The sequence below is a fragment of the Lycorma delicatula genome, chromosome 1, assembly GCF_047948215.1.
Source record: "Lycorma delicatula isolate Av1 chromosome 1, ASM4794821v1, whole genome shotgun sequence".
Classification (NCBI taxonomy): domain Eukaryota; kingdom Metazoa; phylum Arthropoda; class Insecta; order Hemiptera; family Fulgoridae; genus Lycorma; species Lycorma delicatula.
In genome coordinates, this window is record NC_134455.1 from 201,763,781 (window position 1) to 201,789,985 (window position 26,205).

At 29.1% G+C, this 26,205-nt stretch overlaps 1 protein-coding gene across 1 annotated transcript in view; it reads right to left on the reverse strand.

The window, feature by feature from the left end:
- Fur2 (furin-like protease 2) overlaps nucleotides 1–26,205 on the reverse strand; it is a 605,551-nt gene that overhangs the window by 38,894 nt on the left and 540,452 nt on the right. The window contains exons 10-15 of the mRNA XM_075370714.1: nucleotides 18,908–19,230; nucleotides 12,274–12,497; nucleotides 10,821–11,020; nucleotides 6,785–6,972; nucleotides 4,351–4,507; nucleotides 1,876–2,147 (exon numbers count right to left, since the gene is read on the reverse strand). Coding sequence (XP_075226829.1) covers nucleotides 1,876–2,147; nucleotides 4,351–4,507; nucleotides 6,785–6,972; nucleotides 10,821–11,020; nucleotides 12,274–12,497; nucleotides 18,908–19,230 — 1,364 coding nt within the window. The remainder of the gene's footprint in view (nucleotides 1–1,875; nucleotides 2,148–4,350; nucleotides 4,508–6,784; nucleotides 6,973–10,820; nucleotides 11,021–12,273; nucleotides 12,498–18,907; nucleotides 19,231–26,205) is intronic.

The following is a 26,205-nucleotide window of genomic DNA, read 5'->3' on the forward strand; positions in this document are numbered from 1 at the left end:
TGTAAGTTGGCTTGCAGTTGAAGAAGAATAAAAATGGTGGATACATTTTGCTTGATGAGAAATATTAAAAACATGAAAAACATTGTCAATTTATGAATACTTAATAGTGAAAATAACTTTTATACAAAGAAAAATAAATAACAAAAGATTATTACTGGTTTTCATGTTAGTGAATGTTTTTTTTTTACAGAACGAAAAGTTGCAAACTTTCATAAGAAGCTATACTGTTACTGTGAATAATACCCATTTGTCTTTTTCTTGTTTTTTTCACTCTTGTTTTTTGATTAACTTGACTCCTAAACAGGAGTCTTGAACAGTGGTTAATAATTATGGCAGTTAATATTTAAAATATTAAAAATTTTTCTATAAAATCAATATTAATAATAATAATAAAGTTTTAGTTTTTATCAAGTTATGTGTAGTAGTTACGATAGTCAAATGTAATGCAATATGTTATAGGTAGTAATGCATATTGCTTGGCGCTCTATGAAGCTGGGAAATAAAGACAGTGATTTTCTTCATAAATTAAGTTTCTGAAAGTAACATATACACTATTACTGTAGTGTTAATATAACTAATATACACTCTGTAATCTGAAATCTTTTATTTTCCCAAAGAGAGAAACATTAAGCGGGAGAGCATCTTCTCTGAGAACAACATGAAGATTTAATAAGGGGAAAAATGCTCCAGATATGCTGACTTATGATTATAAGTCAAATCAGATTTGATTGCTATCACTAGCTTTATTTTTTAATGATACTACTATTAATATCAATGCAGCAAGCTATCCTCTTTTTTAAAAAAATTGTAAGAAATTGAATTTATACATTAAAAAAAAAAATAATAATATCTTACTTATAGTATTTTAAACCTCCACCTTACCATCCTGATTTGAATCCAATCGAGATGGAATTAGTCAGTTATGAAAAGACAAAAATTAACCAAAATCAAAATTGATAAATTGAATGAAGATGATCAGAAACTTTTCAGTGAAAAAGTAAAATAAATTTAACCTGATTATTTAAAACTTTTAGTAGATGAAATGACAGAATTATATTATATGGAATTATGTGATATATATTATACAGAATCGTATAAGGTGTGGTCATATTGACAAAATTGTATTATATTTATAAAATGTGACAGTGACAGTTCCAATGAAAATAGTGAACTTGCAGAGATTTTGATATATGATGCAAATTTAGCTAAGATTTTTTATTTATTAACAAATAAAAAAATGGTAAAATTAGATTTAATGTACAGAAATATAATAAAATAATCAAAAGTTTTTTAATTTGCCATTTCTGAAAATAAAAATCAAGTTTTTAAAATGATTAAGGAGTGATTTACGACATGGCAAGTATCATATTACTAGGATATTGGTACTATTATTTATATTATTAGGTGGGATTGTTATTTTAACATTATTTACGCAGAGGTAATGTTTTTGAGTGAAGCAGTAAGGCGCTTTCAGCCTGTTTCATCACAAGATTGTATACTAGTCTAATGCACTATATGTTGCTAATCAAGAGTAGTTGATTAATTCACTGTTGTGTAAGAGTAGTTGGTAATCCGAGTTGGAAGTAATATGTCTTGGAGTGCAGTTATTACAGTTCATCTCATTTATTAATACAATAACATGTACCTCATTTAAAAGAAATAATTATGGGTAGTTTATGTATATGTATTTTGAAAGTTAAATGAAAAAGAAACATATAATCCTTACAGAAATATTTATCAGATAAATTAATTTAACTAAATTAGATTATCATATTTTAGGATTAACAACTCGGAACTGCCAACATGAGTTTTATTATATTATTCAAATACATGCATGTAATTTTAATTTAATGTGAACAAAAAACATTATCATACTAGGTCCACAAGCAGAACTTCCAGTTTTAATACAGCGACCCTTTTTGTTTGGTGAATAATCTTGTAGACATGTAAGACAAGTAGCAGAGTTACATGTTGCACATCCTTTTGGACATTTCATACATTCACGTCGTTTTTTATCTGCATAATAACTATCCGGACAAACTGTATAACACACTCCATCCAAAGCCATGCGACCACTACGACATGTTACACATTGTGACTCACTTGGACCTGTACATGTCTCACAGGATGAATGGCAAGGAGAACATCTGTAACAAGTATAAACTGTTTTAATATAATTTAAAAAAACTAAATACAGACAATTTTATCCTGGAAATGGCATAATCTAACCTCAGATTTAATACAATATATATAAGATTAATACATATTGAAACTTCTGTAAATAAATAAAGTATTTAACATCTTAATTTCAAATTACTAAAAGAGCTTCAATAATTAAAAGTGTTATCATATTTTATCTTGCTAATCAACACTACGAACCTTACTGTCGAAAATCTAATTTTACTTATAAACATCTCTGTTTAGGTCTAATTTTTAGTTTCATTTTCACAGAGTCTCATTTTAAATTAGAATTTCAGTAAATATATTGGGGCTATCATTATTAGTTACCAATTTTTTTTAATCTTGATCTTATTAGAAAAAATAAAAAAAAAACTTTCGTTTGTGAACAGTTGTTATAATTTAAAATAAAAACTAAATGTGATGGATTAAGACAAAAATATGTAAGCAGAAGATATAGACCACTTAATAATCATTTTCAACAGAAGAGAGATTTTTAATAATTATTACTTAAATCCAGTCTTAACAATACAGTGTTACAAAATAAATTTGTTTTTACATTTAGTAAAACACTTAAATACAATGACGTTTATTGTTTTGGTGTAGCAGGATTTGCAATGTGAACACTTGTACGTAAGAATTTGATGGAGTATTAAACTTATGTATAAGTTTAATGTATTATAATACATAAACACTGAAAAAATAGCTAATATCTAATTCCCATCATTTTAATTTTTATATATCATTACAAGCCTCATCCATCATATTACTAAATTCATATTATTACATTATATTGTCAGTCATTCAGTCCAGAGCATTTGAAATATATAATTCTTTTAAATGACTTTTTAATTATTCATTTAAAGGTACTTTTCCAAGCAATGGAAATCAAATGTGAGGCAACTTTAGGCATAAGATGAATAACCAAATAAATATATAAATCAAAGAAGTCGTAAATTTAGTAGTAGAAACAGACTGAGGGAATATACTAATGCAGCTGTTCCTAAGTATATAGAAAAACACAGAAATGATGAATGATTTACAGCCTAACCTTTAAAACTAATTTTTAAAGTTAAGTTGATTAGTTTTGGAAAAAAATGAAAAATTTATTTTTGCTATCACATAAAGTGATCAACACACATTAGTTATGCTCACAGATAGTCACATTTTCAGTATTTATATCACTAATTGATTTTTTTAATTTTTATTTTCCCTAACATTAATAAATGACATAACTTTAATTCATATAAATTTTGAAACTGACCAGCTAAACTGCCACAAGGAAACTTATAAGCGATTATTTTATCGCTGATATCAAACAAAAAGCTATAAGCTTTTTGTTTGCAAGCTATTCAATATTTTTATTAACAGGTGGTCAATAATGTTTTAAAAAAATTCTTACTGGAATGGCACATCTTCTGACTTAAAAGTTATAGTTAAAAGAAAACTGCATTAGAAATCAGTCTGTTAGTTTCAGAGAACATGCTGTCAAAATATCAGAGTAGTGTTTTAATAATTTAGATAATAATATTCTGGATAAAAATAAATATAACCACCTGAAAAATATATTTCTTTTCTTGAAAATTTATTTTTTTTTAGGAGTAATTAGAATAATTCATTACAGTCGTTAATAAATAGTATAATATTTAAAAAAGAAAGGATCAAAAGGTAAAAATAAGATTGAAATTTTTCAGATATTAATCCTTGCAGTAATTTGAAAAGCAATAAAAATGACTGTAAGTTTCTATGAATAACTGAAACTCACAATATAAAAAACATATTTTTCACCGTATAAAAAAAATATATTTTTTTTTAATGTAAAATCTTTAATTGTGAGTATGAAACAATACACAGAAAAAAAAGAGAAGTAAGCTTTACAGCCAACTTTATAGTAAATAAAATATTAAATCAAAATTTAACTAGCTTCAAGATAATAAGAAAAACAACACTATGGATGTTCAATAAAACTATATTATATAGCATGATAAAAATTTGATAGAATAATATAAAAAATTTACATCAAAGTAGCCCCAAAGGAAATGCACAATTAATAAGCACAGCAATAATCAACATAAAGATATAAAAATATTAATAATAATAATAATAATAATTCACTGCAATATGTTGAAAGAAAATATTGAATTAGGATTAAAATGAGTACTGTATCCTAACCTGTAATCATCAGTCTCATAGGTGTACATAGGGCAAGCAGCATAACACTTGTTTTCAAACATCACCAAATGATGGTCACAGCTAGTACAATGATCAGGTCTGTCTTGGCAGCCAGCACAATTGGGTTCACAGGGAACACAAGTACCTTCATCTGCATCTACAATAATCAGTAGAGAAAAAAAAATAGTTATAATTATGTAAAAAATAAACGTATTCTAAAAAAGAATATAAACCAGTGTCATTAAAAAAAACAAGAAATAAAAAATCACTTGAGTGGTAGTTCAAAATTCTGGACATTTGTTTGTTAAACTAAAAGAAAGACAATTGAACAGGCTAAAGTTGACTGTTACCTCCTTGGAGGAACTTTATACAAGATGGTTCTAAATTGTATGTCTTTGAACAGCTTTCTTCTATCTTTATCTGATCACTGAACTGAGTTAATTTTAACTAGAGAGTTATTCTCTTTTTGATTAGATGTGGTCAGTTTAATAGACAGTAATGTAGCACTTAATCCCCACGTAATATTGTTAATTGTTGCGACTAGACTTTTTGTATTATTAATATGAATCTTAAAATTCTGATATACATACATTTATGATTCAATTTTTCATAATACTTATCTTAATGAATATTACATTTGTGAATTAGCAAACCTAACTGGTATTCTTCCATATATTTGATCTTACTAATTATACAGAAGCAGGCAATTAATAACAATTTCTAAAAAAATATCAATGTGAAAATCTTTCCAAAGTTTATTTGTCTTAATTCTCTCCATGAAATCATTTATATAATTCATCTGAAAGGTCTAAATCACAAAAAAAACAATCCCAGTTGAATGGAAATTGAATCCCATTTTTTAAAATTCTAAAAACTTTCTTGCAAACTTTCATTCAATAATATTATCTTTAATTTTCATTGCTTTATATTTTTTCAAGAGGTGATGACAGATACCTTAAATGATGACAAATACTTCAAGTGATGAATAGCTTTTATAAGATTTATTGCCATATTTGGTTAAAATAACACATTCTTCCAGCTTTTTTAAAAATGTCATTCATGCTTACTCCTGAACAAATAGTAAAACCAGACACAAATCACAAACAAAAGCTCTTTTTCTTTAGTTTTGTATGGAATACAAAGATAACATGAAAATAAAATATATTATACAAAATTATTTCCTGACATAACCTTCATTACAAATACAGCACACAAATCATTTTTCCCTAAAAAAATGATGCCACTTGCATATCTGTTAAAGTCATGGTGCAAGCAACAGAGTTTCACTGATACTCTAAAAGAATCTATCCAGTTTTGATAAATGAAATATTACAACAAAATTCAGTTTTTTCAGAAATTACACTTGCAGAAACCTGTAATATGTAGCTTTCTCTTGCAGAATGTTATTTAGTAAGAGGCTCAAAATATTACTACATGAAAACCATTTTTATAAAATATAATGAGGTAATATGGCTTTATTATGTCTAAAACAACATTTAAAATTCAATAAAAACAATAGTAAAGAATTATTCAGATAAGCCCAGAAGTTCTCAAGTTTTAAGCAAAGATCAATACACATATATTATACTTTATATATATTATATATACATATATATACTTTATATATATTATATACATATATTATACTTTATATACGCATACATCATGTTTATATATCAATTTATACAGAAGATAACTTATAGTACATTTGAGTTCAGTATTTTTTATAGAACATGTTATCAACTGACTATATCAAAAACTGAAATAAAAAATGTTTAGCCAGCGATGAGAAATAACTACAGATAGATAACTCACCAATAGATACATGACAAGAGACTTTGTGCCTTAATCTCTTTAATTCTTCTGTATTTGTTGTATAATTATATAATTCTGAAAACTTGTATTTAATAAAAGCTACTTTGTTCTTTTCAAATAAGTGTAATAAAAAAGGAAAAAACAATTTTTTGACAAGCAGTAGTATATTGAAAAGAATTTGACTAATTAACAGTCGAGTTAATAACCAAAAGAAAGCTAGATTAATTACATTAAATGAAAATAAAATTTAGATAATGGTTATTTCTTAAGAGACTCTATTGCATAATTCAATTTTATAATTACAGAATCAATAATAGGTTAACCTGATATAAAGGTAAAGAAAAGAATAAAAACAAGTAAACAAATGAACATTGTAATAAAAGTTGAGAAATATAATGCACGATTGTGCTAAAACACATCACCAAACAAAAATATTTTAAGCTTATTTTTGTTAACATTTAAACATCAAGTTAGTTGCTATTTAATTCAATAACCTGTAGCATATTCTCTCAAATCTTATGTAAAAAATAAACTAATGTTTTATTGGTTTCAGCTTACATTAAATTCTTTACCTACAAACCAAAAATTAATATTTTAAAAAACCTTTTTACTCACTTACCCTCATAGTAACCCTCAGGGCAAACTTGTAAGCAGACAGCAAGATCAGTTACTCTGAGATGTGCTGGAGCACAAGTAAGACATGAATCCTGGCCAGCGCCAGCACAAGTTTCACAAGATTCATGGCAAGGCCAACAAACACCACCTTGGTTAGGGAAACTTCGTGGAGGGCAACGACTAACACACGTACTAATGAAGAAAAAAATTAATATAATACATCAGAAATATAAATTTATTATTATTTAAAAGTAATCAAACTTCAAAAAATGTAAACACAGAATGTAACTACAGTATTTATTACTAACTTATATACTTTTCTGTTATTATTTTCATTATTAATACATACAGTTAGCGATTAATCTGATTATAATTAAACATGATTTACTCATTAGATTTTTATCTTATAACAAAAAAAATTATAATTCAATACAAGATTAATGAAAACTGAAACTATGCTTTCACGAAATTTCTGATTAAATTATTCCATCTGTTTCTATGTAAGCTTTGCACAATATGTTGGTTAATGTCTATTATTTCAATATATTTTCAAAACAGTTATTTTAATAGTAACTTTTATTAAGAATAGGATGTTTTAAATAAACTTATCTATCTGCACTATATGCCTGTGTTTATTGAGATAACATCATATAACTGTCGAACAGCAATGGGACTTGTTATTAACCATTGTATCCTACACCCTATTAAAAGTATTCTGTCTAATTTTGGATTTGGCAGAAAAGAAGATAAAAAAAGGATTACTAGAGATATTAACAGGTATCAGTTGATTAGTAATGTCTCTTGGTTTGTAACTAGTTGATCAATTGATTAATAGGTTGGGAGACATTACAAATATTGTATATAAACTATTGAATTGTATATAAACTGTGGAGAGTCAAATTATAGTAATATATTTATTGTTATTCTACTAAGAATAGATGAACAATATATTAGCAGTAAAGTCAGAAATTCTATAAATTATTCAATGTGTCATTACGTTAATTAAGAAGATATGTAAAACCTAATATACTTCTGCCTATTTGTGAAATATATATTTTAATTAAATCTTGGATAACAAAAGAATTAGGTCAATCTATTACAGAAAAAGGATAAACTTAAGAATTAAAAAGCAACCTGTTAATGTTTGTCTTAGTAATCATTTTTAATTATACAGGAATAATTTAACAAATTAAAAAAAAATATATTATAGAGGTAAATCAAAAAAGGAAGTAAATACAGTACTTTGGCAAAAACTTAATGAGTTATTGGGTAATACTAATAGAAAGGGTGTGTTCTCAAAAGAAAAGCTTTTAGGTGTACATGATGGAAACAAATATACCTATCCAACTAAAAATTGCTGCTAACAATTTTCATAGGTTTTTTCTCAAATTGAAACTAAATTAGTTGATATTGGATTCCAGTAGAGAGCCAGTTTTTGACAATAATAAATAAAAGCTGAAGCAAAATTTTGAATCTGTACATCATCCAAGAATAGCATCTACAAAATTAATTCCATGGTTGCTCTACACGTGATTAAGATATTTTAGTATAAATGTTAAAATCAAACCTTAAACATATTATTAATTTAAGTTAAAAAACCAGTTTGATTTTTTTTTTTTTTAAAGAAACTAAAGTTAAAGTAAATAAAAATAATGACATTACTGATATAGCTAATTATCATCCACATTCTCTATTAAATATTTTTGTTAATGTCATAAACATATTGGTTAAAGAAAGATTAACTCAACATCTTGGGAAATTTAATATCCATTCCCAATGCCAATTTAGATTTAAAAAACATAAAAATATTTCTGATGTTTTATTCTTCCTTAGTAAAGAAATTTACTAGGAAATCAGTTCTAATTGCCACTTATACTAGTTTTTTTTATATTTAGTGAAAGATTTTGACTCTGTAGACAGACTGAAATTATTGCATAAGTTAAATTTTACTGACATCCTTTGAAGGGTTTTATTCCTGATTCAGCAATTAACTGGCCAAAAGTAAACATATTGTCTGCATGTGGATAATAATATGGAGTCTATTAATAACAGAATGATTCAGGAAACACACTGGACCTAAACATACTTTAATAATATTTATTTTAAAATAATATGTTTATTTAAATAAATATTATTAAAATTATTAATACAAAATATATATTATGTAATTATTTGACTTTATGAATGGCCAACAGTTCTACAAATTCCTACTTATTTTACACTAAGTCAAGTGGGGGTAAATGTCTAAGGTCACACTAAAAGTACTAACTCTTAAGAATCAATTTCACTCTTATAAGCATTCAAAATGCCAATGGGTACAGTAGCTAAAGTAAACACATTACGGAGAGCTTCTAAGGAATGTGAGATAAATATTAACAGAAATAAGAGAGATTAAACATTAGAATAAAGTTTTGAAGCATGGCTGAATTACTGAATTAGAAAGATTAAAACTGGTAATAAAATTACTAAGATTAAATTAAGGGATCTAGAAACAGAGGGAAAAGTAATAATTTAATTTTGGGTTTGCAACATAATACCTGAACTCATGTAAATAATAATTTACATCATTAGTATAAACAAAATAAATGATAGTGGACTTTTGCATTCAGTCTTTCAGGATCGGGTTTTAGAACTTTTCTGAATTTTTTCTAAGATACGAATACTGGAGAAGCCAATCTGCAGCCAATTTTTACCATATATCTTTATTACAAATATTTATATAATTGGATGTTTATAAAAAGTTTTTTATAAATATGCAGAAGCTGCTACAAAGTGCAACAATGTCATGTGGCATGAAAGGGACAATAAAATGGTTAAAACAAATTATTTAAATTTAGTAAAAGGCCAAATTAACAGATAGTAGACAGGTAAACCATAAAACTAAGCATAAATTTACATATGAAGTTTACTCAAAATAATTATTTTTATTAAGTACTCATTAAATTCAAATTTCGTTACTGGTTTTATTGTTATGTAAGGTATTTTAGTTTATTTTTCATAGTTTTGTTGATTTATTTGACTGCTAATGTTACTATTACTTTATAATAATTTTAAAAAATATCAGCATTTTTTGTTTGTGAGTTTGTTCATTTTTATTATTATTATTATCTTTAAATATATTTATTAGCTGTTAATATTATTAAATTATGTTTTGTCAGTTAGCAGTTAAGATGAATTTAATTCTTTAATTTAACATATCAATTCTGAGATCTTTATTAAAATAAGCTGTATTAATTATATAAAATTTTAATAATAATTGAGGCATTACATGAAAAAAGGAAAAATCTTTTAATTTTATCAGTGCTGTTGGTTCTTGTATCTAATACTTGCTTAGCTACCATTTATTTTATTTTTTAGTAAATTTTATATATGTAATAACATTTTTAAAAAACGGTAAAATTAAAATATTATCTTATTTAAAAAAAGTATTAGTTCCTAGGTGTAGATTAAAGTAAGAGTTCTTAATAATTATTTAAAATTTCTTTGTTTATTTACTTTAACTGAAAATTGTTTGTTATGGAAATAAATTATTACGAGTAGAGCAGATGAAGAGGCCAGCCACAAACAATTGTATATATTTTAATTATGTTTTTTTTAAATTTATATTTATAAATGTTACAATAGATTTATAAATTGTTCTAAGAGTAATATAAATTATGGTTTATAGACAGGAAGTTATATAGTAGCATTTAGTTTATTTATTATATTTTAATGTGTTTACTAGCCAAGTGGATGATCTTGAATCATGCTTTAATGAATTGGTGATTTAAAAAAAAAATGTATAAAATGTGAAATTTAAGTTCATACTGTAATTTTGATTATGTGAAGGAAGATTTGTAAGTGTATTTATTTATATTTATGAAAGTATTGTTGAAATTCTTAAATAATATTAAAAATAAATTTCACTTTATTATTGCTGTGTATTTAGAAATCATTATAAGGTTGAACGGGAAACCAACTTAAGGATACATTGTTATTTCATAATAGCATAGTACACACATCATTCATAAGCCATGTGAGCTGGCACCAGGAGCACTTACTTGTCCAATCTATAATGTCTGCAATTGACACACTGTGTCGGTCCTTTTCCATAACAACCTTGAGAATCACATTCTGGATCACAATTATGTAACACTCTTCTAACATCACTACTGACATCGCTAGGAGATACTACACTGTTATCATTTGTAACAATGCCCACAGGAGCATCTTTATCAGCTCCCAGTGGTGCTACTGAACCCTGAAAATAACATATCATAGAGCAAATTATATTAAGCATTAAGAAAGATAAAAAAACTGTAATAAAAAAATAAATAATTAAATAAAGTAACAAATAAAACACAATAAATAAACATTAAATCCATAAAGAACAATAACACATGGCAATAGCTCATGATCTGACAATAGTTACGTGGATCAAAGTTTCTTTCTAATCAGAGTTTAGCTTCAAGCACTGTTGTAAAATAAACTGGCTTCATTACACACCATATCTGGGGTTCTAATATTAGCATATCAGAAGCCCAGCTGAAATCCTTCTTTTGTAACCAATGACTAAACATCAATCTAGTTGCTTCCAATCAAATATTTCAATTGTCATTTTAAAATCTTATAAAAAAATTCTGGAATTAAAAATGTATAAACCACATTGTTTAAATGACTTATCTGAAACTAGACTTACAATAATCTTTTAATATATGTTTTAGAAAATGAACTTTTCCATTATTTTGAACCAAAATAAAATCATTCACCCTGATGTCAAAAACATAGTATTTCAAGCAGGACTTGTATACCAAAATTAATTCCATAATAAAGTGGTTACATATCCCATTTATTTGCAATATGTTGGCGGTCTTATTTCAAAAGAATAAAAAGTTAAAGTAGCAATAACATTACAAGGAGGATTTTTTATCTTGCCAGAAAATTTTAATTTGTATCACTACTACTCATTGATTGAGGTTAAAAGTTAACATTTAAAAAAAACTGCTAATAAATTATTATATTTTCTCTTACAAGAAAAAAAAATTAAATTAAGAAATGAAGAAAAAAGTTACTAAATAGTTAATAGTGGTTAATGCAGGATGATTGCAGATTCCATAATATTTCCATTTTTTATAAAATTTTATTTAAAAAATATTGTTTAAAGGGCAGCATTCAAGGTTAGTGTCAAATGATTATTTATGTTTGTGATGATAAATAAAAACTGGCTGGTGCACTAATACCAAGAAAACCACATTTAAAACATAATATTTGAACAGCATCAGTCATGTTACTCTGGCATCTATAAGAATGCGTATCATATTATATTTGTTATTTTAAATGCTCAGAAGTTGATAGCAGCAGTAAATCTGGATTCAAAATAAAAACTTACACTGCCAACAATAAGCATATTTCAACAACTAATACACCTTTGAGGATGATATCAAATAGCTAAGAATTAACAGTTTCATAAAAAAAAAGAAAAAAAAAAGGAAAATTTTTATACAATTTTCTTACCGCAGGTTCACTACCAGCCGCACTAAAAATATTTGGTAGATTACGAAAACCAGGATTATTAAATATATCACTAGTACTGTAGAAGTTGTTTGATGGAAAAGTAAAACTGCTGCTACTGCTTGCAGATTGCTGTGTCTGTTGAGAAGCTTGTGACTGTGGTGTTCGCAATCTTATTGGATTTGTTGCTGTACCATAAAATATTAACTGCCACTTTTGTAATATACCTAGAACATTAAAAATCAGGTAATTAATGTTGTGTAATTTAAAAATGGGTTGGTTTTTGGATACACCAGTAGTGTGTTGTTTTTGTTGTCAAAATGCAAATCCCAGGTATGAAAATGCTTAATAACTATTTTGTATCAAGGAAGGATGGCATCTAGCCATCACTCAGAATTTTAATCTACTGGTTTTATTTAAATCTTATTTCTACCCATTATATAAATCATTAATTCAATCCCACACCATAACTTCTATATTTACCATGCATAAAACTTGTATATAATTATATATTTACTGTATTTTAAATCATAAAACTTTTTTTTTTGTTGTCTTCAGTCATTTGACTGGTTTGATGCAGCTCTCCAAGATTCCCTATCTAGTGCTAGTCGTTTCATTTCAGTATACCCTCTACATCCTACATCCCTAACACTTTGTTTTACATATTCCAAACGTGGCCTGCCTACACAATTTTTTCCTTCTACCTGTCCTTCCAATATTAAAGCGACTATTCCAGTATGCCTTAGTATGTGGCATATAAGTCTGTCTCTTCTTTTAACTATATTTTTTCCAAATGCTTCTTTCTTCATCTATTTACCGCAATACCTCTTCATTTGTCACTATATCCACCCATCTGATTTTTAACATTCTCCTATAGCACCACACTTCAAAAGCTTCTAATCTTTTCTCCTCAGATACTCCGATTGTCCAAGTTTCACTTCCACATAAAGCGACACTCCAAACATATACTTTCAAAAATCTTTTCCTGATATTTAAAATAATTTTTGATGTAAACAAATTATTAATGCTGAAAACGAATCTAAGTTTAGAATTTTTCCATCACCCTACGTTTTTGAAAAATTCATCATGTACAATTAAAAACAATATATAGCTTGTTGGCTTTGTTAGCCTCCTGCGTTTAATAGTATAATCTGTTCAGTCAACCTGATAACTGTATTAAATGAGTGAACAATGAAGTCTCATAATGCCTTGTAAGTGTATATACGATTCGGACAATTTTTGTTATGTGTGTGGTGAGTTCACTATAATATCAATTAAAAAAACATTGTACTTTTCATAAAAAGAGCATATAAATTGTACTTTAACTGTAAAATCGGTGATCAGAATAAGACATGAAGACCTCATATAATATGAAGTAACTTTGAGGTCGACTTAAGAGAATGGCTAAAAGGTAGATGAAAGGCCTTGCCATATGGTTTGGCATGAACCAAAAGATCACTTTATTAGTTGTTGTTTAACTAATGCGTTTGGACTTTCTAAGTAGTCTAAAGACACTATACTGTATCCTTCCTCGCCATTTGCACTCAGTCCTACACATCATAGTGAATTCATTCCGATTCCCAAGGTTCCTGAAAACCTTTCTTGTGAAAACAGTGATGAATAAGTGGGCAGTATAAACGAAGAGATTCACGATTCAGTCTTTGAATTACAAATCCACTGAGCCACATCTTATATCATAAGGTGAGCTACATGACTAGATAAGAGATTAAAGAAGAAGTTTAAGAGATTAAACTTATCAAAAAATCAAGCTTAACTTTTTAATTAATTTTATTTCTTACTGAAGGTTCGTTTCGCTTGTGCTATTCGGCATTTTATACCGCTCCTGCTTCGTCCATCTTTAGTAATTCTACTTCAAATAACAAAATTCTTCTACCTCCATAATCTTTTCTCCTCCTATTTTCACATTTAGTGGTCCATCTTTGTTATTTCTACTACATTTCATTACTTTTGTTTTGTTCTTGTTTATTTGCCTGCGATAGTTCTTGTGTAGGACTTCATCTATGCCGTTCATTGTTTCTTCTAAATCCTTTTTATTCTCGGCTAGAATTACTATATCATCAGCAAATCGTAGCATCTTTATCTTTTCACCTTGTACTGTTACTCCGAATCTAAATTGTTCTTTAACATCATTAACTGCTAGTTCCATGTAAAGATTAAAAAGTAACGGAGATAGGGAACATCCTTGACGGACACCCTTTGTTATTACGGCTTCTTTCTTATGTTCTTCAATTGTTACTGTTGCTGTTTAGTTCCTGTACATGTTAGCAATTGTTCTTCTATCTCTGTATTTGAACCCTAATTTTTTTAAAATGCTGAACATTTTATTCCAGTCTACGTTATCGAATGCCTTTTCTAAGTATATAAACGCCAAGTATGTTGGTTTGTTTTTCTTTAATCTTCCTTCTACTATTAATCTGAGGCCTAAAATTGCTTCCCTTGTCCCTATACTTTTCCTGAAACCAAATTGGTCTTTTTCTAACGCTTCTTCCACTCTCCTGTCAATTCTTCTGTATAGAATTCTAGTTAAGATTTTTGATGCATGACTAGTTAAACTAATTGTTCTGTATTCTTCACATTTATCTGCCCCTGCTTTCTTTGGTATCATGACTATAACACTTTTTTTGAAGTCTGACGGAAATTCCCCTTTTTCGTAAATATTACACACCAGTTTGTATAATCTATCAATCGCTTCCTCACCTGCACTGCGCAGTAATTCTACAGGTATTCCGTCTATTCCAGGAGCCTTTCTGCCCTTTAAATCTTTTAATGCTCTCTTAAATTCAGATCTCAGTATTGTTTCTCCCATTTCATCCTCCTCAACTTCCTCTTCTTCCTCTATAACACCATTTTCTAATTCATTTCCTCCATATAACTCTTCAATATATTCCACCCATCTATCGACTTTACCTTTCGTACTATATATTGGTGTACCATCTTTGTTTAACACATTATTAGATTTTAATTTATGTGCCCCAAAATTTTCCTTAACTTTCCTGTATGCTCCGTCTATTTTACCAATGTTCATTTCGCTTTCCACTTCTGAACACTTTTCTTTAATCCACTCTTCTTTCGCCAGTTTGCACTTCCTGTTTATAGCATTTCTTAATTGCCGATAGTTCCTTTTACTTTCTTCATCACTAGCATTCTTATATTTTCTACGTTCATCCATCAGCTGCAATATATCGTCTGAAACCCAAGGTTTTCTACCAGTTCTCTTTATTCTGCCTAAGTTTGCTTCTGCTGATTTAAGAATTTCCTTTTTAACATTCTCCCATTCTTCTTCTACATTTTCTACCTTATCTTTTTTTCTCAGACCTCTTGCGATGTCCTCCTCAAAAATCTTCTTTACCTCCTCTTCCTCAAGCTTCTCTAAATTCCACCGATTCATCTGACACCTTTTCTTGAGGTTTTTAAACCCCAATCTACATTTCATTATCACCAAATTATGGTCGCTATCAATGTCTGCTCCAGGGTAAGTTTTGCAGTCAACGAGTTGATTTCTAAATCTTTGCTTAACCATGATATAATCTATCTGATACTTTGCAGTATCGCCTGGCTTTTTCCAAGTGTATATTCTTCTATTATGATTTTTAAATTGGGTGTTGGCAATTACTAAATTATACTTCGTGCAAAACTCTTCTTTTTTTTTTTTTTTTTTTTTATTTTTATTTAGGAAGTCGGTCCCCTCTTTCATTCCTTTTGCCCAGCCCGTATTCACCCACTATATTTCCTTCCTTGCCTTTTCCAATGCTTGCATTCCAATCTCCAACTATTATTAAATTTTCATCTCCTTTCACGTGTTTAATTGCTTCATCAATCTCTTCGTATACACACTCTACCTCATCATCATCATGGGCGCTTGTAGGCATGTAGACGTTAACAATCGTTGTCGGTTTAGTTTTTGATTTTATCCTTATTACAATGATTCTATCGCTATGCATTTTGAAATACCCTATTCTCTTCCCTATCTTCTTGTTCATTATAAAACCTACTCCTGCCTGCCCATTATTTAAAGCTGAGTTAATTACTCTAAAATCACATGACCAAAAGTCGCCTTCCTCTTCCCACCGAACCTCACTAATTCCTACTACATCCACATTTATCCTATCCATTTCCCTTTTTAAATTTTCTAGCCTACCAACCTTTTTTAAGCTTCTAACATTCCACGCTCCGACTCGTAGAATGTTATTTTTTAATTTTCTGGTGACCCCTTCCTTAGTAGTCCCCACCCGGAGATCCGAACGGGGGACTAGTTTACCTCTGGAATATTTTACCATGGAAGGCGCCTCCATCATTGCTATATGAAAATGCAGAGAGCCACATTTTCTTGGAAAAAAAGCAGCTGTAGTTTTCCATTGCTTTCAGCTGCGCAGTACTCAGAGGACTGAGTGTCATACTCACCAGTGATGTGAATAATTTTTAATGCAAATTTTAATGGCTTGTTAAAGATTGCAACAATTTTTAAATTGTTAACAAAGGTAAACAAAAAAAAAAATAAATAATCTGGAACTCAGATAAAAGTAGGTGAATTAGAATGCATTTTTTATGTTGAATCTTAAAGTGAAATCAGTTTTTCTTCATTACCCTCAGAGTTTTAGTTATGACCCTTAAAAATAGTGAGAAACTTCTTAAATAATACAAAAATTATAAAAAAAAATAATAATTACAATTAAAATTCCTAATTTTATTTTGTAGACATTTATGTTAATCTTAATTTCTGTTTTCTTATTTTCCTTTTGTGTTCAGTGAAGTCTTCTCTTTTATATTGTCCAGCAGTAGTCACTCATCATAGATTCATCCCATCTGCCTTGGTAACGTTCCATCTAGAATATTTATCTTGGTGGAATCTTTCTTCTTGTTCGTCGCTGATGTCGCCAAAGTTTAAAGGAAAAAAGTCCAAATGAGAATGTAAAAAATGAATTTTCAATGACATTCTGCGCCTAAATTTCTGTAGTTCATTAAGAGTTTATTTATAAGCTGATCATGGTTTTCAGCTTTTTTGTTTCTAACTAAACCACTAACGACATTTTTGAATGACTTCCATGCTGCCAGTTCTTTAGGATTCAGTTTGCTGTCAAATATATTTTCATAAATTAATTTTCTTATTTGTAGCCCAATGAATATTCCCTCTTTAATTTGGCTTTACTTAATTGTGAAAAAACCTCAGCTAAATATTTTAAGCCATCTCCATCTTTATCTAATGCTTTTACAAAAATTTTTCATCAGGTCTAATTTTATGTGTAGAGGTGGTAAAATAATACATTCTGCTTAGACAAGCGGAATATTGACAACATTTTCCTTTCCTGTGGTAAACTGATTTCTTTTTGGCTAATCTTTAACTGTGTAGTGTTTATCTGTAGCCCAACTGTTCCACAAACACAAGAAACACATACATTTTGTAAAGTGACTCTGGTGACCGAGATGAAGTACTATCACTTTCAGGACTTTCAGGTCACCAATGATCTGCTGTGAGTGTTCATTATACTTAAGAGCTTTTAACATTTTTGACATACTGTCATATGTTTCTTTCTTTCCTACAGCAGGTGCTAACATTATAGAAGAAAACTTATTTGAGTTATGCAACAACAACAACACTGCCTTTAAGCTTCTTTTTGATCAGTTTATAAATAAACACCAATCATGAATAACATATTCTGTGTTCAGTTCAGATATTAGCCCCCTAACATCATGGCAGGAACAAATTAAAGTGCAATAACACACACACACACACACACACACACACACACACACACACACACACACACACACAGAGAGAGAGAGAGAGAGAGAGAGAGAGAGAGAGAGAGAGAGAGAGAGAGAGAGAGAGAGAGAGAGAGAGAGAGAGAGAGAGAGAGAGAGAGAGAGAGAGAGAGAGAGAGAGAGAGAGAGAGAGAGAGAGAGAGAGAGAGAGAGAGAGTGTGAGAGAGAGAGAGAGAACACACACTTAAAAAATCTTGATGTTCAATAAAATAACACCAAAAAGTTGTTTTGTCATAAATACCTTTCACTAAATTTATGGCATCAATTATGAAACAATCTTAATAATATGTGTATGATAAAACCACTACTACAACTAAACACAAAACAAATCATACCAAGAGCTGAAGAAGATTTCATCATGTTGAATTATTCATTACTTGACTCAACTGACATATCTATACATGTCTGGCTTGATATGAAATGACATCATTTGACTTATGTATCAAATATAAGTCTACAGCATGCATCACAATATAAATCAGATGTGAGTAAGAAATATATCGAAAATATATACTTATTTGTATTGTTTGTTCCATGAATGATAGAAAAAATAAATTTAAGGGTTAACTTAAGAATGTTACATGATGGGTTGTTTCAAAATACATATTCTGATTCAGCATATAAAAAACAACATAGAAGACCAACTCCCTTTTCAGTTCCAAATTTTATGTTGACCAGTGTAAGCAATAATTTTTAATACAAATAGCGATTAAGGAAAATAGTATGACTAAAAAAAAGATCAGTACCATTTAAAAAAAGATGGTTCTCACAACCCATCATGCACACAAAATCTGTGATTTTAAACTACTTAACTGATATAAATAATCATGATTTAATATTAAATTAGAAATCATACCTGCTCGGTTAACATGTCTGTTTCCAGCATTTATTATCTCTAATCTCCATCGTCCCTCAACTTTTTCTCCCCAGAAATGTACACTAAGGAATGGCCAGTCATCAAAGTTAGAACTGACAACATCACGAGGCCTTTCAAAAAGAAGAGTTGAGGTTGTGCCCATAGGTGAAGTTAACATTATACGAAGGTTACCACGTGGGAAGAATCTCAAAGATATTTTGCACTGAACATGTTCCAGAAATCTGACCTCATTTAGTGTTCCAATACAAGCATTAACATCCATAGACACTGTGAGGCCACTACCATATAATGGATCTATTTGCCTAAAAAAAACACAAAAATTCTAATCAGAAAATAAAATAACTATGTGCATAATACATAAAAAAAAAAATTAATAAAAAATGTTTTACATTAAAATAGTATTAAATGATTTTTGAAGTGAAGTAGTTTTTAGGTCAGTAATATTTGATCTATGGGTAACTTTATTCAACACTTATCTTTCTCTTATCTTAATTAGTCACTAACTTCTGTGGACAGCAACCAGCTTATAACTTAGCTAGTCCTCTCAAAAAGGCTATGTATGTCCTAAACATGCAACTGTTTCAACAATGCAAAATATTTTGCACAAGAGTGTTTATTTGTCAATTAATGGAATTAATGTTAAGTAGCATGTAAATTTATAATTTCTACAATAAAACACTTCTGGTTCCACGTCCACATATAGCCTTGATGTTCATCTTGAAAGCTGCTATAAATTGCTGATTGACTATGTTCAAGAGAGTTGTTGGGATTCAGTGAATGGTACATTGTTTAGTATTTCCTGGAATTTTTAAAAATTAAAACAGATCAAGGAACATTTCTATTTTTTCCATTCATTGCTTGGATGTCATATTCTGTAAAATTATGTTTCTGCTTTTGATACCTGGTGATTTGCTTACATGTGTATTTCAGTTATGATTAGTGTATCATTAAAATCTTTTATGAATAATTATTAATTTTTTGATGAATCTCAATATTTCATTAGGGTCAATTCAACCACAAAAAGCAATTTTCTCGCCCACCATCTCATATTTTAATTAAACTTAACTTGTTTGTTCTACCTATAGAGGTATGTAACCACACCAAATTTCAACTCTCTATCTCGCTTTGTTATCATGTTATGGCCATTCAAACTTTTGAGGTCTTTCACGTTTTGCTGGTCAGATGTTGCCAAACAAAAAGCGTCTGTAAATATAAAATAATTTGTCATGTGTTTATTTTTCATCCACTCGTGAAATTTTCAAGTTTTGCTCTCTAAACTATGGGGATTCTAGAGAAAAACATAACATTATTCTAAGTGTAACAATTTGGGCAGAAAAAAATCTTATTTTTGCATCTCTAAGATTTTTAAAAACGAAGACAAGGTTTAGCGTTAAACTCAATATCTCAAGAAGGGAAAGGGATATTCAAAAAGGTTTTTCCTATACAGTCCTTATGAAATGGGTTATAATATAAACAAATAAAATTTTTGTGGTTTTCATTCCTTTGTATAGTTTTTTAAGGTAAATGAAAACGTTTTCAAAATTACTCATTGAGCCATAGTAGGACCTACGTTAATTGTTAAACTGTCACTTGCACTATTTTTAGAGCAATAAGAAATTATTTATTTACAATTCTTAACTGAGTTCAAAAAGAAAGCTGCAAATAGAAACAGGCCCAGCTTGCAAACTGTGCAGTCATGTTTGTTTGCTGCTGGAACTGTGCAAGTAGCAACAGGAGACATACATGTCTGGTCAGGCATATCATCAGACAAGCTATTATTTGCTTGCCTAGTCAGTCTGCAACTTGTACTTACTGAAAAAAAAACAGCATGGTGTATACTGCTTAGGATTTTATGTATTAATTCTGTATGTGAGTGTGTAGTGGTTTTTGTGTGTTTTTCTTTACTTTATGGATTATTAATCCTAGTAAACTATAAGTAATTGAACTTTTTTTAGTAATATATTTGAGTAGCCTAGTTTCAAAATCAGCCATATCCATTTCATTAAATTATTCAGGGCAGCAAAAAAACTGGTAGCAGTAACAATTTCATGGCTAAAATTTTTATTTATTTATGACAGAATAATTAAGTCATTCCTAATTAAATAATAAAAAATGTATTTTGTTTACTATTTAAATTTACCAGAAAACTCAATTTTTTGTTTGGATGTGGCTGATTTTGAGACAGAATTTGGGACTTGGCTGGTTTTAAAACAAAAAATTTGATTTCCGACTACAAAATAATTTACTTTTATTTTTTAAAAAAAACATAACATTTACAATAAATATTTTAGCACACACTTTCTAATAAATTTAAAAAGTAATAATTATTTTTTCAAATATTTGTATTGTATTATTTCAGGATGTGGCTGACTTTGAAACAAATCAAGCAGTTTTCTTGTGATATAGCTGGTATAAAATCTTGTTTTATTGCATATATTGCATATATTGTGTGACTAACTTATGAAATATAGACTAAAAAATCAATATCGAAAATTTTTGGATATGGCTGATTTTGAAACTAGGCTACTCATTAAAAAAAAAAATACATAATAACAATTGGATACTTGCTAGAACATTTGTATTAAATTACCAGGTACAAGAAATTTGAACTTGCTATTTAATTTGAAATGGAAGATAAGTGCAGTGTAGGGATAACAGCACAGACAGAATGTCACAAAATGAGTTATGTCACCCAAAAAGTAATAATAGAAAATGCAAGTGAACAGGCATTGAGGAAGAACTCAATATATTTAAGCTAAGAAATGAAGTTCATAATCTTACTACAGTTTCCCTTCATCATAAGAGTTTATTTTTAAAAAAGTATGAATTCCAACAAAAAAGGCAAAGAAACCTATTAAAAAAACTTCAAGAGTGGTAAGTTTACAACAGAGCAGGGTATGTGTCAAGCAAGGGCTTAAAATAAAACCAGAAGAAAATTTTTGTTCCCGTTGTTGTAAAATGTTACTTACAACTGCTGCTAATCATGGTAGCAATGAAGACTTGCAGCTGATGATGAAAATGATGTTGAAGTTAATGAATTATAAAAAGAAGAGGGAGAAGACAGTATTATTTAAATACTTCTTTAACAGGTGTGGGGTGTTCACCTTTAAAGATACATGCTCTTAATGAGAGATGTAAAATATGGTATGCACAACAAAAACTACAAAAATTACAACAAAATATGGAAAAGAAAATTGAAACTGTTCTTGATGTTGTACCAAGGAACCAAATTAGAACAAAAATATAATGGAACAAAAAGCTGCTGATATGGACTTGCTTGTAGAAAACATAAAAATCAACTACTACCTCAACTGAATTAAAGAAGAAAGTTCAGCTGTTAACAATCCCAGCATATCTGAACTGGTTGAGAAAAAAAATGAAAGGTACTTCTCAAGTTTCTGATTACTCTGTTCAGCAAGCCCAAAGTCTATCCAAAGAAAAAGGTTTCCTTGCTGAACATGAACCAAAAAGAGGGAAGAAACTAAAGCTTGAGGTCATAAAGTTGGTTGCAAATTTTTATCAAAGTGATGAACAGTCACGGGTTTTACCCAGTATGAAAGACGTTGTAAGTTTAGGGAAAAAAACAATATGAGAGGAAACTGTTAATTTTGAGCACTCCAAATGAAATATGCTCAAACTTTAAATGGGAATATCCTGAAGTCAAAGTAGGTTTTTCAAAATTCTGCATGCTTTTTGCCAAATGGTGTGTTTTGGCAGGTGCCAGCAGGACCCACTCTATCTGTATCTGCACCATTCACCAGAATGTCATACTTCTCATTCATGCAGCATAACTTGAAGAGGGATATAAAGAGCTCATAAATCTGCTGCTATGTGATAACCCTAATCGTGAATGCATGCTGGGATACTGTGACAACTGCCCCTCTAAAGATAATTTAACATACTTTCAACAAACAACGTTTGATGACTGTGATGTAGAGGGCAAAATTGAATACAAACAATGGATTTCAACAGACAGGACACAAATGATCACATGTACTGCAAAAATTGATGAATTTATTGATGAACTCACTACCAAAATAGAAAAACTAGTTCCACACTCATAAGATATTTTTAATTCCCTAATACCAGTTATGTGCATCATCAACTCTGCCTGTAATGGTTAAATTGTTTATCAATTTGAATATTTTATCTGTCTCTATTCAATTACCCCAATGAATAAAACCAAAAGAAAGCAAAATAGAGGAGTGAAGTTCTAATGAGTTTCACTTAGTTCATTCAGAGCTTATTCTGAGTTTCTGCCAGAGAGAAGGTAACATGCAAAATCTATTTTAGAAGCAAGTGCTTCTGAATTTGTTTTCCCAGCTAAGTGTTTATCTATGGCAATATCAAAAAACTCAACTTCTTCTATTGTCAATCCATTACCAATCTATAAGTCTAATCAATTAACATGTTTGTTCTCTCTACAATGAAAACTTATTGTATTTGTTTTTGATCTATTTAAAATTAGTTTAACGCTAAAACCTAGTACTTTAGTTTATTGAATGAATACACAGTTTTAGTGTATTAATAATAAGTACTTTTATTTGAAGCCAACACATAGTCCCAAAAGTGCACAAAAAGGATTTGGCAGGATGTAGGAATTTGAGAAGTCTCATATGAAGAATAAGAAAAATAAATGCTTCAATACAAGCCTAAGAAATGTTTTTCAATCAAGAAGATCTAATACATCCATTTTATGAATGCAAAAATTCAGTTTGCCTATGATCTTTCATTTTAACAGATTTAGTACCATAGTGATGAAATCTAAAAATTAACATGAAATGATAAACAAGATTAAAAGCCTTGGTCAAGTCAATAAATATTCCTGTGATCTTTTAGGACAAGTGTCCAGGATATTTAATATGATATCTATTAATTCTATATATTACTAAGGTAATTCAAAGGTCTTTTGTGAAAAAAAAGTCATTGCTTTTCATTCAGTATTTCAAATTGTAATAAATAAGACATGGTAAGTTTGTTATAAATTATTTTATCAACAATTTTTGAAAAGGCAGAATTGATGATGGCTAATAATTTTTTAAACCATGTTTTTGAACTTTTATAAAAACTGAAATTATTTTAGTCAGTTTTAAACATTAGGAAAAATTTCCTTCCCAAAATAAGTAATTAATAACAACAAATGCTAAAATATCACTAAGAAATACTACAGAGCTAGTCAAAATTTAGAAACTAGTTCTAAATAAATACTTAAATTGGTTAAAGAGACAGAGTGAGATAAAACATCCACATAATCTCTATAAAGCTGGAAATCAGACTTAAAAGTTACATTACAGGGAACAGCAGAAATATTAAAAAACTAATTATTAAATAATTGGTAGAATTTTTGGCAAAAAACAAGCTTTCCACTAATTAGAATATGTATAGGATTATTGTTTTTATTAGAAAATCCAAATCTTATTGCCACACATTAACTTCTCATAAATCTTGACTTTATTCTGACTAGAAGAGGTCTTATTTTTGAAATATATCTCTTAGCAGCAGATAAAATGTTCATATACATATTTCAATACCTTTGAAAATAACCTAAATGTTCAGTGCTACTATAAGATTTTTTCAAGAAGTAAAGCATTTTCAAACTATTATATGAACTTTTTTAGGCACACTTTAAACCAGTTCTCATAAGAAGGATACTTGACCTCTCATTCAGGATGTTAGAAAAGATATTCAAAAAAGAATTAAATAATTACCTTGAACACTACATCAGACTATATTACTCAATGTCAAATTTAAATTTATTGAAAGATTACCGTAAAATTTTCAAATTTTGTTCTTTACATTATAAGTTTTGAAAGGCAGGTTTTGATTTGCATCATGAAAGTGAACTGGTCAGATGAATACATTTAAAAAAAAGAATTTATAACAATTTAGTCAGTTGACAAATTTGTAGCAGTCTGCTTAGGGAAAAAGTATAAGGACACTATTAGGAAAACAGAGAGTAATTATTGTAGGACATCTGTAAAAGAGTCAAATTAAAGGAACTGAGAAGCAAATCCAGAGCTATCCATCTTTAAGTTTAACATGACAACCAATTTTATATGTAACCGGTAACATGTTTCCAGATCAATATGTCACATTTTTCCTTTGAGTAACTTTGAGCTAATGATCATCCAGACCCAGAAACAAAACACCAGAGCAAGGAGTGGCACACTTCAAACTCACCACATCCCAAAAAAGCAAAATTGAGCAAATCAAAAATCAAAACCATGCTAATTTATTTTTTGATAGTAACAGCATTGTCCATAAGGAGTTTTTGCCTACAGGACAGATTGTAGATCAATATGTTTACCGACAAATTCTTGAAAGACTGTAGAAAAGAGTTGGCCGCATGAGACCAGCCATCAAACACAACTGGATGCTGCATCATGACAATGCACCTTGTCACACTGCATTCTCAATTACTGAATTTTTGGCAAAGGAAAACATTCCTGTAGTTCCTCAACCACCTTATTCACCTGACTTGAATCCCTGTGACTTTTTCCTGTTTCTGACTTTAAAAAACCACCTCAAAGGACACCACTTTGGAACGGTAGAAAACATTTAAAAAAAAGTAACCGACCATCTGAAGGATATTCTGGTTACAGAGTTCCAACACTGCTATAAAGAGTGGGAAAACCATTTGAAGCGTTGTGTGGCTTCCCAAGGAAACTATTTTGAAGGAGATAGAGTCCATGTATTGGGTTGTAGATAAAAAGGTTTTCTGAACCAATCTCATCACTTTATTTACAGACCTTGTGTGTATATATATATATAGGCTGTCCCATGAAGAAATGGAGAAACTTTCAGGACATATTCTACTGATGAAAATAATGAAAAAGTTCATATACACATAAGTCTGGAAATTCTTTGTTTTCAAGTTACAGTTAGCGAAACATTTTGCCCAGATTTCAGCTCTCCTAATAAAAAGACCTACTGTAATTTTTGGGACCCAAATTAATAAAGTTGGTGGTTTTCTATTTTGGTTCAATAAAAAACTGACTTTTAAAAGTTTTTATTTACTTTCATTTTTGGCTGTATTTACATTCATTTTTTAAGAATTAAATTCTCTACAACTTTTATTACTAAATCTTCCACATTCATTAATGATTTTATAAATCTATTGCACTACAAACTTAAAAAAAACTTATTTTTGACCCTGAATTTTATGTTTCACATTGGATATCTTAAAAATTACTGGCGTTACAGTTCTGGGACCAGTTTTATCCTACCTCCCAGTTCAAATTACATAAAAAAACCATCAACTTTACTCTTTAATTTGG